At 36.4% G+C, this 13,125-nt stretch overlaps 3 protein-coding genes across 4 annotated transcripts; 1 reads left to right on the top strand and 2 right to left on the bottom strand.

Moving 5' to 3' along the window:
• The first annotated feature begins 5,770 nt into the window (after window positions 1-5,770).
• Window positions 5,771-8,462, top strand: LOC104717238 (uncharacterized). Its single transcript, XM_019231151.2, has 2 exons — window positions 5,771-6,055; window positions 6,136-8,462. The coding sequence occupies exons 1-2, from the start codon at window positions 5,856-5,858 to the stop codon at window positions 7,115-7,117; spliced, it is 1,182 nt and encodes a 393-aa protein (XP_019086696.2). The 5' UTR covers window positions 5,771-5,855; the 3' UTR covers window positions 7,118-8,462.
• Window positions 8,463-8,663: 201 nt separating this feature from the next.
• LOC104717239 (UPF0725 protein At4g29550-like) lies at window positions 8,664-10,523 on the bottom strand. Its single transcript, XM_087469013.1, has 6 exons — window positions 10,137-10,523; window positions 9,912-10,034; window positions 9,601-9,805; window positions 9,314-9,444; window positions 9,132-9,215; window positions 8,664-9,028 (listed from the first exon to the last, which is right to left on the bottom strand). Exons 1-6 carry the CDS (start codon window positions 10,374-10,376, stop codon window positions 8,801-8,803), a joined length of 1,011 nt encoding a protein of 336 aa, XP_087325139.1. The 5' UTR covers window positions 10,377-10,523; the 3' UTR covers window positions 8,664-8,800.
• A 126-nt stretch (window positions 10,524-10,649) lies between these two features.
• LOC104717241 (putative acyl-[acyl-carrier-protein]--UDP-N-acetylglucosamine O-acyltransferase, mitochondrial) lies at window positions 10,650-13,086 on the bottom strand. 2 transcript variants are annotated; one of them, XM_010434783.3, is made up of 10 exons: window positions 12,774-13,086; window positions 12,591-12,700; window positions 12,191-12,315; window positions 11,969-12,077; window positions 11,779-11,871; window positions 11,574-11,690; window positions 11,410-11,493; window positions 11,233-11,337; window positions 11,068-11,154; window positions 10,650-10,970 (listed from the first exon to the last, which is right to left on the bottom strand). In XM_010434783.3, exons 1-10 carry the CDS (start codon window positions 12,856-12,858, stop codon window positions 10,851-10,853), a joined length of 1,035 nt encoding a protein of 344 aa, XP_010433085.1. In that variant the 5' UTR covers window positions 12,859-13,086; the 3' UTR covers window positions 10,650-10,850. The 2 variants fall into 2 exon arrangements, 1 of the variants encoding a protein (XP_010433085.1); XR_015568380.1 differs by lacking the exon at window positions 11,410-11,493 and having other exon boundaries at window positions 11,233-11,363; window positions 12,774-12,972.
• Window positions 13,087-13,125: the final 39 nt, after the last annotated feature.

Genomic DNA, 13,125 nt, shown 5'->3' on the forward strand with positions numbered 1-13,125 from the left:
TATCTACATTACTCTAAATTCCACCCATTAAAAATGTTTTCCTACTATAATTTTTCCACCGCTGGTCATTACATTACTTTATAGTTTTTTTGAAAAAGAAAACAAAATTATCAATTAAACTAAATATAGTTTATACTACTATACTACAAAATAACCCCTTACTACAAATTTGCTTAATAAGATAGTTCATGAGTCTTAAAAGAGTCATAATGATCACCTTTTTATTCATTATCTTGGTTGCGTATATATATGTGTGAAACCACCACATTAACTTTTATCAATATTCAATTTCAAACCATGCTTCAAAATGCATGTTTCTAATTACGAGTTAATTAAGGACTATTGAACACTATTTTACCTCTCTTCATTACATTACTTTTTACTACTTAAAATTATAAACATAACCCTAACTAATTTGCTTATTAAAAAGTGTTTCATGACTAATCAACTCTTTTTTTTTGTTATTTAATTTGTAGTGTTGTTTGCGTATGGAATGCTGTAAACACGTTTAAAAAAAAGTACATAATGACAATACTAATATAATTATAAAAATGTTCTGATTTTCTTATTGGGTTCATGTTACTTTTTTACCTAGTAGCCAATAATGTCAATGCAGTGATTTTACGATCTGAAAAATCCCATTTTACTTTAGATATGTCCTATGTTGGATCAAGAAACAACAACTAAATTTATTTGGATAGAAAATGAAATCTGGGTGGACTTTCGGTACAAATCGATAAAACTGTAAAAATCTGCGAACTGGATTTTTGTATTTGAATAAGTTTGATTTTTATTACATGAATCCCCCTCTCCCCTGAGAGAGAAGCCAAATATATACATCCCCAAACAAAATCGCATAACAACCCCTGAATCTTCTCCTTCCATCTCGTCTTATCTTCCCGAGATCTCCTCCACTTCGAGCTCTCCCTCTCCGTTTAGCTCGGAATCCTCCTCAACCGTCCTGTGCTTACTGGGCCTTTCGCGGACCGATCTCGAAACCCCCATTAATTGACAATTTTATCTCTCAGGGGAGAGGGGGATTCATGTAATAAAAATCAAACTTATTCAAATACAAAAATCCAGTTCGCAGATTTTTACAGTTTTACCGATTTGTATCTTTTGAGTATTTTTAATCAAACAAACTATATATATTTATGAATTTGCTGAACTATATACATTTAGGAAAACCTAACACATCCGGACCAACCGAACCAACCTAGATTGAGAAAGTTAAAGATGATTAAAAAAAACATGCACAACAAAAGTTGCTTTATATAAACAAAGTCATGGGATGGGAAGTTTGCGACTCCAACGAAATAGTCTTCTGAGTAATTTTTCATATAAAAAAACAACATCAGATCCAAAGAGAAACAGTCTTCAAATCAAAAACCAAATACAACAGTATGATGGATAAGACATTGATTGATGATGGTAATGATGATAGTGATGACGATGATGTGATAATGAAGAACAGGAGATCACTTGAGAAGTGTCTTGACTATTGCTTTGACATTAAGCTTCTTCAGGTCATTGTAAGACTGGCCACAACCCACGAACATAACCGGTGATCCCGATATGTAAACCATCGATAAAGCTGCTCCAACCTACAAACCAAAACACTCTTGTTTACATTTCATTTATATTATAGAACTCCAAACACTAAATCTATCGATTAGTTTTCTTTTGGATGTGGTGGTTTTTCTATTGGGTAGAAAATGACACATATATATAATTATATAGTTTCCAAGGTTGTAGATAGGGTTTTCTCATTTTGAGTGGGATATAATCTTGGTTCGCAAGTTTAGAGTATATCCATGCAATTTTGTTTGTTTTGATTTAGGGAATAATGGTAATGCATATCCTTATTTTGAGTATAGTTAGGATTTGATTTATGTAATCCGATCATTAGGAAGATACGGATCCAGGCTGATTAATATACGTATAAGAATTTACCAAATTGTGTTTGTACTCCCGATATTTTAGGGAAGATCCGATATCTGTAATCCCAATAATAAACTTTTAGGGATGTTGCAAAATGTAATTAGTTATATTTTTAGGGAAGATCCGATTTTTGTAAGTGGTTTAGTTTTTTTTTTTTAAAAACCCGACCGTGTGACAAAATTAGGAAATATCCTAATTCCGTAATCGGTTTAAATGCTTAAAAAACTCGACCGTGTGACAAAAAATGGGACACAAATTTGTATTTCAAAAATGTTAAGATAGATATAATTTCAATTATTGTATGCTAGTTGTATTACCAGATTAATCACATTGTTATGGACATTTTAGTTTGGTTACTGGAACCATTGTACTCTGTATCTGCGATTCGCTCCTGATCTACTTGTGATTACTTTGATACTTTTTCTCTCTACCTCTGATTACAAGGCTCAAGCCTTAAGTAGTTAAGTTGATGCACGTAGATAAATATATATACTTCTATGTTCTGTGCGCTTATGACTTACCATATAACTGCGGAGGCTATTGATCCAGCCAACGATTCACGTTTCACTTTCCAGACACGTGTTACAAGCGCTACTGACTGAAATTTGTAGAATTAAACCAAAGTTTCAAGGTGAATTAAATAATGTCTGGTTTTGATTAGTGTGGTTTTCTTTAATCTTGATGATTCTGGAAAGTGTTGTAAAAAGGTACTGGAGATGAAACAAAGCGATGGGATGACGAAGCAATAGATGATTTCTACAAAGGCGATCTACCTAAGTGGGTTCCGGATGATGCTTTGATTCCATCCAGTGAGCATGATCAGTTTTACGAGGTTAAGGACTTATGAATTCTATTTGACCACTCTTCTCTACATTACTTTACTTATAAAGATGGTGCATGCATAAACCTTGATAGTCACAATCACCCTTTTTTGTAATTGGTTGCGTATGTGATTGACTATAAACACCAATTTAAGTTTCAATATGCGCACCTGCCCTATTGAAATACAAAGTAAATGACAGTACGTAAAAGAGTTGGAGTATTATACGTAAATTGTGGGGCACTTTATAAAATGAAAAATAATGAGTTAGAGTATACGATCACAAATAAATCGACAATAATTTTTCCTTTAATTTATAAACAAATCAAGAGTAGTTTATTAAAAGAATACTGAGTTGAGTTCTTTTTAAAAGCCTTTTTCACTTAAAATTTTAGGCCCGAATATGTTATTGTCGTTCTCAATTCTCCTGAATGATGTTGAATTCTCCTTCGGGATATATACCCTTTTATTTATTCTGTTCTTAAAGAAGCTGATAACATTAATTGGGTTTTAGTCTTTGTTATAAAAGCCAGAGCTTCTCGCTTGAAACATTATAAATATGTTAATCTCAAACTTGAATTCTTGTTTTTGTTTGCTTCCCTAGTGTTTTTGCTAGTCTCTTTGCTATGTCTTCTTTCTGTGTTTGATTTGATTCTGATAAAAGTTACCGACACAACTTCAAGAGAAAATATATCACCTTTATTTGCTGCTGAAACTTTTAGCTCATGCATTCGATTCTCTTGTGAAGTTAATTGATTTGATATAGCCATATAGGCAAATGATCGATGATTCTATGTCTATAGACTATAGTCCTGTATGTTTAACCTATTTTATTGCTTTTCTTAAGGAAAGGTGACTCATATTTGTTTGCCAATAGGTTTGATCATATATATAATGTTCTTCTTAATTACTCACCTCTTGGATACAGGAATTCCATTAAACATGCCTGTTTGTCTTAACCTAGAGCTAGCAAAGGTACGTGTGTGCTAATTACTATTGATCAATTATAAATTTTATGTAGTCTAATTTTTCATGTTTTCACTGTTTTTGGAGGAATATATATGCGCAGGTAGACTTGAATATACCTTGTGATGTATACGAGTACTTGAAGACAGTTACAGAAAGTCTACCTGAAAGTATCAAAAGAATACTAGTGCCGATTCTGTTAGAAAATCCAGATTCCAAAGTATCAGTCTTCAGTACGAAAAGAGGAACTTATGCAAGATGGACCAAGAAACCGGTACTTTTTACATAATATATATATATATATATATATATATATATATATATATTTATCCAACAGATAATGAATTAGCATTAACTTGCACGTACACTGATAGTGAGTTTTGTGTTTTAAATTCATTTCAAATCCAGCGTGTAAGGACTGCCACAAAATGTTGTAAAGACGAGTATCGTATTTGTCAACGCCATCCGCATCATGGTGAATTATATCTTTTAATACAAGGTGCTAATGATGTAAGTGGGTTTGAGCTAATGATGTAAGTGGGTTTGAGATTTGGTGTTTTGTTTTGAGTTATTTTCTAAACATAATAAAGAGAGTTAATCTTTATAAAAAGCTTTGCAAAACTTCAGTATCGTTATATTTCAAAGCAAAAATAGACAAAATATAAATAAAACATAAGAAAAAAAAAGCTAACCACAAGCAAAAAAAAAGCTAATTACAAGCATAACATTTATTTGTTCCGTCTGCTAAGGTTAACGTCCTGGCCGAATTTTGAAATCGGATTCCAGATGTTTAATTTTGTAATTTAATTAATTAGAGTTTTTTTTTTGAAAAAACGAAAGTTAAAGAAAAGTTTATATTCTCGTCTATTAATTCTTTAATTACGATAGGGTCTCGACCGACGACCATGTGGGTTTGATCCTAAGATGCCATGAATTATTGCTGGGTGTGTAGCTAACTAGACCATGTGGTCTCGACCGACGACCACACAAATCATTCAACTATAAACCAAAATTTTATTTATATATAATAAATATTCTGCATATTGGTTGAATCAACCTTCCTTAACCAAGCTGTTGAACAATTGAAAGGACCGTATCTACTGTGGGATCAGCCCGGTCTACATCCACTGCCGTTATATTTGGAGACTGTCTCCCATTCACCATAGCGACCAAAGAGAGCCACAAAACCATATATCCAAAAACTCTCACCATCATACTGCTCAGTGGGAAACGGGTCATCAGCAAGCTACTGGTGTAGTCTGTTAAAAAAAAATTCATCATCACTTTTACATTTGTTTTTATCAAAGTAAAAAAGGAGAAGGTAATAAATAGACGATGCATCCATTGTTGAAATATGAATTGGTGGTTGTTATATTTGTCGACAAAAGTGGGCTGAAAGTCCTCTATAAATAGAGAGAGATATAGCGAGAGCAAATCATCCCATAGCATCCAATATAATAAAGAGAAGTTGTAATACTAAGCAACATATAAAATAAGTAAGTGTATGAGGTTTGAGAAAATAAAGAGTGATGTGAGATTTGAGTGTTTTTACTATTAAGTTATAAACTTTGTATGGTGAGTGATTTTCAAATAAATATAAGAGTGTTTATTTAGTTGGTTTATATATTTGTGGTTAATTTATTAATTATTTATTTATTTACAGGATACCAATTATATTTTAATCCAATATGATTCAACCAAGTCTAATATTTATTGTTTACTCGTTATTTGGAAGCTTTTGGTAAAATCATGGCGAATTTTACTACCTCTATTGAGAAGCTGAATGATAACAATTATGGGTTATGAAGTTTTATTTGCTCTATCTGTTACGAATTGGAAAGGAATGGATGTCTCATATAGTCATATGCAGGGCCGGTCCTGAAAATTTAGGGGCCACAGTAATAAAAATTTTTTTAGGGGGTTATTGTAAAAGGTTTTGAAATTTTCCTTTAGGGTTTTTTCAAGACAGAAACCTAAACGTCGCCGTTTAGGTAGACTCTCATACATGTAAAAGTGTTAACCAAACAGATCTAGCCACGTGGCACCGCTTTCCCGCGCTTTCATGAGACAGACAATTCGTTTTTAGACTTCTCGGCTACGCTTTTGGTTTGAGAGAGGGAAAGAACGGATGAAGATGGAGGAGTGGATTCCGCTGTTCGACATTTTTTTGAATAGTTCCTCGCCGGAAACTGAGGCTTCGCTGTGGCTAGACCAGGCTTCTTCATCCTCCACCTCCTCTGCCGCGGCGGCGCCCATCAACCGGAGCTCCTTTGTTTCGTTGCTGAAGCAACAATGCGATCATCAGAGTTCATCTCCGGTGACTAAGAAGTAATGCCCAGATTTTCGACTTGGACTTTTTTTTGTTTTCTCTATGTTTGGGTTGCTTATGAAATTGTTTTTCTTGTTAGGGTTCTATTCATTGAGACATTACCCAACTTGGTTCAGTCAAAGATTCTATCTTTCCTTCTTTTCGAGTGTCAGAGGTTTTGCGTTAGTGATTTGGTTTGGCTGGCTAGAGAAATTTTGGCTAATGAAGCTGTTGATTTCTGGGTTCAGAGAGATGCACAGAACCTGCTCGACAAAATTCCTAAACCAAAGTTTGATTGGATATCTCATCTAGATTTGGCTTCTGCTAATGAAGATAGCTTTAGGGAGGAATTTGACTCTGTACCTGATTGGCTCACTGAGAAGTCTGCTTCTACTGGTACAATTCTTCCATGGCTTCCTGTATCATTCGATGATGTAGTAGATTCAGAAATGCTGGTTGTTGATTCTTGGAATGGAGAGGAGGTGAGTCTCATCGGAGAGGGTATGGAAGAAGATCATCGAGAAGTTGTTGATAACATTGATCATACCATGAATGTTGGGTTACAAGCTGATGATCATGAATTGGCGGCGAATCTTAGAGCTCAGGTTACTAGCTCTCAGTCTAGTATTGAAGTTTTAACCTTGTGTGATGAAATTCGAAAACTTTGCTTGGAGAAGGGTTTTAGAGTTTTGGCGTTGATTGAACCTTGGAATGCAGATGATGAGACTGCTGCAGTTTTACTTTCGAATTTGTATAGTGGAAGTGAGGAAGATGAGCTTGGTTGGCCAAGCCAGGTTCTATGTTCGATCGTGCTTCCCAAGCTTTTGTCTCTCGAGACATCCGCCTCTCGTGTGTTAATGTCTGCAACAATCCAGTTTTGCAAGATCCACCAAAGAGCAGCTGAGTATGCGTTGGTGTTCCCTTTGATACTCAGGAAAAAAGGGATAAACAGCTTCATCTGTGAGGTGATTTCAAGGGTTTTGAAAGAATGCTTGCACTTGGGTCATACATCTGGTTTTTGCCAGAAGTTACTTTGTGGAAGAACTGAAGAGAGGAGGTTTCTGTTCCTTCCTTGCCACTGAGATCTTATATCTGAAGATCTAACATGGAATGAATCTCTGTTTATCCTTTTCCAGAACGTCTTGCTCCACGACGTCCCTTTAACCCAAGATTCTGTTGATTGTCTTGTTTCCAAGGTTCAGGAGTTGGCGGCAAGGTATTCCAAATCTCTAAAATTTGGAAACTTCTTGCTACATTTTATTGCCAAGTCTGGTCCGATGCTACAGGCTCATAAGTATCAGCTGGTCGAAGCTGTTAAGTGCACTAACAGTCTAGTTACAAAATCTATCTTGTCGAAACTCAGCGCCCTGTAGCTCCCATATCATAGTCTGTTCTTTGGCATACACCTTTCTTCAGTGGTGATATGAGCATTCATACGGAAAGAGGATGTAGGACTGTGTAGTTCTCAAGAGCTTGAAGGTGTTAAGGCTTATCTCAGTCGAGATGAGCTCTAGAGTAACATTTTCTTTGTGTTCGAACAACATGGTGACAGGTATGAACAAAACACATGGATATCATTCTAATGATTACCTAACAAAGCTGAATCTGTATGATCCGGACATGCTTTGTGAGGGAATACACAAGAATACAAGACCTAATGAAAGGAGAATTTGATGGGTGATTCATAGCAATTAAATTCCAGATAACCCCTAGACTAACTCAATATTTATCCATGGTCTGACATCTTGAGACTTTGTCGGGATCTGGTTGGAACCTCAGATAATCTTGTAACAAGAACTTTGAAGCTGGAGATAAAATAGCATCAGAAGCAAGATTTTAGAATATGGCTATTGACAGTCTACTTCATGTATCGCTATAAGTCTACAAAGGAACGATTCAAGATTCAAACTCAAGTTCTGTCACTTATCCTGCAACGAAAACGCGAGAAATGATGTCACCAAACAAGCTCTGCTGTGTAAGATGTATGGAGGGGCAAGAAGAATGAATCGAATTTAAGATCACCATTTGACATGAGAATGAGATCTAGACCAGCCACGAAGAGAAACTGTAATTTTTTAGCTTCACTCTCTCGGCTCATGTAAGTAGATACATCTTCAATGTGCTGTAAATAATGATACCAAAGAGTCAAAGACCAACACAAATGACATTTCATTTCACCTGGCTGAACAGTCTGAACTGAGTGTGTTTGTTAACACGTTCGTCTTTGGACTGTCAAGAGCACCACCCAACTTGGAGTCTGGAGACATGACAGGCTCCAGATGTCAAACCATGGAGAAATGTTGAGCATTAGTCTAGGAAGTAGGAACTATCTGTACAAAGATTGCTATGATCACCCATTTAATTCTCCTTTTCGTTAGGTCTTGAATTCTTGTATTCTTTTGTTATTGTGCCTTGCTCCACTCCTCACTATTGCTTTGATTAGTAAAGCACTGTCTGAAATCTTCTTCCACAGCCGCATTATCACACTATTGTTCGAATAGAGACATCTTTTGCCAGCTTGTACCGGTATCAGTTTCTCTAAAGATGAGCTGATCTAATGCTAGGCTTAAAAGCGAAATTAATGATACATAGATTCAGTCTTAAAGAAATTATATAAGGCAGCAGCGGTTATATACAAACAAAAAAAACAGAATAACTTGATAAGATATTGTTACGAGTAGATTACCAAATAAATAGATAAAAGGCAGAGGATAATCTGCAACATCTTAGACTATTATGTGTACAGACCAAATTTAGTCAATAGATCAGATAAAGTCCCCAACCGGAAACTTAACTTCAAGACAAAGGTGTGCGGGATGCCCATCTGTGGTTCTTCTTACCACCGCTCGGTGTTCTTCAGTCAGACCACAGTCCCTGAAATTAATGTAGAAGACTGCATTCCCGGCCTTGAGCATTTCCTTTGGCTCCATGGCTTCATGAGTTTGTACAACGACCTTTTTGATCTCCAGAGGCGTAGCAAACTTGAGCTTTGTCTGGTAGAAAAGTTAGGGGCATAAAATAATAAATTTTGTACACATATAACCAAAACGCAGAGGGAATGTGAAACACCAAAAAACAAAGAAAGAAAGGGCTCACCAAGCCATTTTCCCACAGCGTATAAAATGCGTAGTCAGCATACATATTAAGCCAATCATATTCGCGAATGTCTGTGTCTTGAAGCTGTGAAAGAGACAATATCAAAAGATTTGAGTGAGAAAAAAAAAGTAGCTAAAAAGTGAGAAAAACAAATACTACTAAGAAACTAATTATGGTCTAACCTCGTAAAAATGATGTTGATTATCACTAGATTGCACCAAAGCATCATCCGGAAGCCAATTCAGACCACCTTTGTAGAAATCATGAATTGCTTCCGAATCCCAAGGACAACCCTCGACCTCGGCCTTAGAACCTTTGTAAACATGATGAAAGAGTAAACAATTTACAAATGCAGTCAATCAAACCACAAATAAACTAAGTAATATTCATAAGCATTGGGGAGGGGGGGGGGGGGGGGGGGTTTGATTCCAATCCACATACAGAAAAGAAAGTGAAAAAAGAAACGAACCGTGAGTATCGGGTTTAAGCCTACAAAGTTCAGTCTCTATTTTGAAATCTTCGTTGTTGCGCCACGAAGTTTGCGTAACACACGTTTGGAAAACAAAAGACGAATTGCTGGATGGATCAATAACGTCAGCAGTTATAAAGTACGTCGTCAATCCGGTGAACATAACATTATATTTGAGCCCTGCACAAAATTGATCAGAGATAAACTAATTAGATCATTGGAGTAAAGTGAACACAGAAACCATAACTAAAAACTAAGTCATTCATTCATCAAAACTAGTAGAAGACGAAAAGGCAGGGATTTGTTTTTACCTTGTGAAAATTGAAACAATGAAGTCCGACCCTAGTACAAATGCGAAGCTCATCCTCATGATGATCATGAAATTTATAAGGAAACAACGAACCATTTGGTATACATACGTTAAGATCAAATCCCTGCAGCACCATTAAAGAAAGATGAATAAAGGAGGAGTTTATATGTTATTAAAAAGACACACAAAAAAAAAAATATTAAAAAGGGAATGTTACGATACGTACATCGGATTCTTGAAGTTGACGATTATACTCTGCTTCCAGAACCGGATCAACATCCTCGTCTGAATCTGGTTCTGGTGCTGGTGCTGGTGCGACGTCGGATCCTTTTTTAACAGGAACATACCTTCCTTCTTCCAAAACATAATAGGTCCGGCTGGTTTCTTCGACCGACTTACCTACGTCCGGCGGGGTGATTTCTGCGACCATGCGCTTTTGCGGTGGAGGTGGTTCATTCGTCGCCATGCCCTAGAGTGATCCGTACGTATCCTGATAAAAAGCCAGTTTGATATTTAAATAACGTATACCTAGCTCGGTGGTTTAAGAGTTAATAAAAAGGCTTATCTCAGTCATGATGAGCTCTAGACTAACATTATTTTTGATCATGCTTTGTGAGGGAAAAACACAAGAATACAAGACCTAACGAAAAGGTGAATTTGATGGGTGGACTCAGACTCATAGCAATAAAAACTCGAGATAATTCCTAGACTAATGCTCCATGGTTTGACATCTGTAGACTTTGTTTTCAACAACAAATGAATTTAAGAATGTGTTATGTGTCCACACAATGATGGCAACACTTCGTCAAAGCTATATATATATATATATATATATATATATATCAGGCTAATAGAGATCCAGTGGAACACATGGTGTCGAACATAATTTTAAGCCATTGCTAATCAATGGATGCCAAGGCGAAGTCTCTTAGATTGAAACTCAGGAATCAAGCCATTGCCTAAACTTGCATATCCCACGGCGACTTTCTGTGAAAGAATCTCGGATTGACTGCAACATTGCGGATACTGCAGGAACACTGTACAGCTCTTGGTCCTGTTCCTGAATTTATGCATCAAATACAATATGTTCAGATGTTTCTGCACTTGATCTACATGGAAGAAGATAGTGAAGAAACTTTCAATTGATTTACACGTACCATCTTCGTGAGACGCTCTTCAAGACTTAAGGAAACTGTTTCGGTAGACATGAATATCTTACGATAGGCTGCTCTTAGGCTCTTCATCTACCAATGCCAAAAACAACCATGATTATTTTTTTGATAAATCTCCAAAGCGATATACTTTTGGAACACAATACAAACCTCTGACATGGTAAATCCATTTCGTCTAAGTCCCTCCAGATTCAAACCACGAAGCTCGGCTCTCTCTCCAGTCACCATCATATACTTTGGAACGTCTTGTGAAACCTATATGTAACCGTACCAGTGAGTACCTGTTGAAAAAGGTGGGCATTAGAAAGGTATAAGAGGAAAACATACCACAGAACCACCACCAAGGAAAGCGAAGGAGCCAATATGACAGAACTGGTGGATGACCGTGGCTCCTACTGTGTGTGTATAGTCCTAAATTTGACAACATGAACCTAATGAAACCATGCTGCTGAATCCAGGTTATAGAGTATAGACACAAAGAAAATCTTTACTTCTACAGTCACATGGCCCGCAAGAAGTGTATTATTGGCAAATATGTTGCGGTCACCAATCTTGCAATCATGAGCAATATGACAAGAGCCCATGATTAGATTGTTGTCACCAATAACCTGTTCAATTAATAATCATAACTCAGAACATGATAAAACCATCTGAAACTTCAATGATATTATTAGTCAATGGCCATTATTTGCATACCGTTTTATCACTGGGCTTTGATGACCTGTGAATAGAGCAGAACTCCCTAATTTCATTGTTGTCACCGATGCAAAGAAAACATTCATCCCCATTCTAAAAGAAGAAAACAAGGGCATGAAATCTTGATTGGATATTGGTTTCGTCTAGTCTCCAACAAGGATGAGATAAAGAAGATAGCAATTAAACACACCTTGTACTTCAAGTCTTGACATTTAACACCAACCACAGCATGGTGACCAATGACGTTATTGCATCCTAGGACTGTATAACCAGGCAGCTCATCGCCAACAACAGCACCACTGGCTGACAAAAATTCAAGACAGACACATAGCAAATATTAATCGATATAAGAAACAAAAGTAGAGAAGACAATATAGCAAGGAATACAAACAAGAGATGAAAGAAATTTTACGGCATCAGAACACAAGAGTCCCCTAACTCAGTGTTTCCAAAGATATGGCTAGAAGGATAGAGTTTGCAGCCATTGCCTAGCTTTACTGAAGACCCAATTGTACAGTATGGACCAACTGAAACTCCCTGTTAGAAATATAACATTTTGTCTGATTAACCAAAGGAAACTCTAATAAGCTCAAATCTCAAACAAAGCATCACACTTTGACCAGGTTTCATCAAATCCTATACTACTAATTTGAACATTCGGTTTCCAAAAGCTAAAAAGAACATTAATTTGCGAGTGTAAAGCTGTTTCTAGTCTTCTAGATGATCAGATAAGAAGTTTCAAACCAAAACCAAATCCATTTTAACCCAATTAATGAAGGCAAGAACAAGCAATGTCACTAAACGAATCAAACCTTGCCAATCACAGCATTTGGGTGTACATCAGCACTCGGGTGAATAACGACTTCAGAGTCTCTCGAATCTTGATGAGAATCTTCTCCAATCCCCACACAATGACTCACAGCTTAAGAGTAGAGAGATACATATAAGTTCATGGCCACATATAATAAAAGAGAGAGAGAGAGAAAGAGATTTACTAGAGAGACTAGAGGAGAGCTTTTGGATAGTGGAACTGAAGAGAGGATAGAGAAGCTTCTCGCGAGCTTTAAGGAGAGAAATCATGGCGGGTTACCTAGAGCAAGCAAAACCAAACTCCTTCAGTTTCTCTCATACATGGTGTTCGACGAAATGCCTCAACGAAAGATAAACATGATGAATTTACGCACGTGCCCAAGGATTTTGCACGTGGCTGGGATTTTTATTTAGAATTTGGTTGACTTGTTGAGTTTGTTCCAACTTTCGCAAAATTTTCGAACAGTTAATTTTGTGTTTTTTTTGGGATTTCAGTTTATCTCAAATTCTGATAAGTTGTATAATCATTAGATATAT

Source organism: Camelina sativa, chromosome 10 (genome assembly GCF_030686135.1).
Source record: "Camelina sativa cultivar CO46 ecotype springtype chromosome 10, ASM3068613v1".
Lineage (NCBI taxonomy): Eukaryota > Viridiplantae > Streptophyta > Magnoliopsida > Brassicales > Brassicaceae > Camelina > Camelina sativa.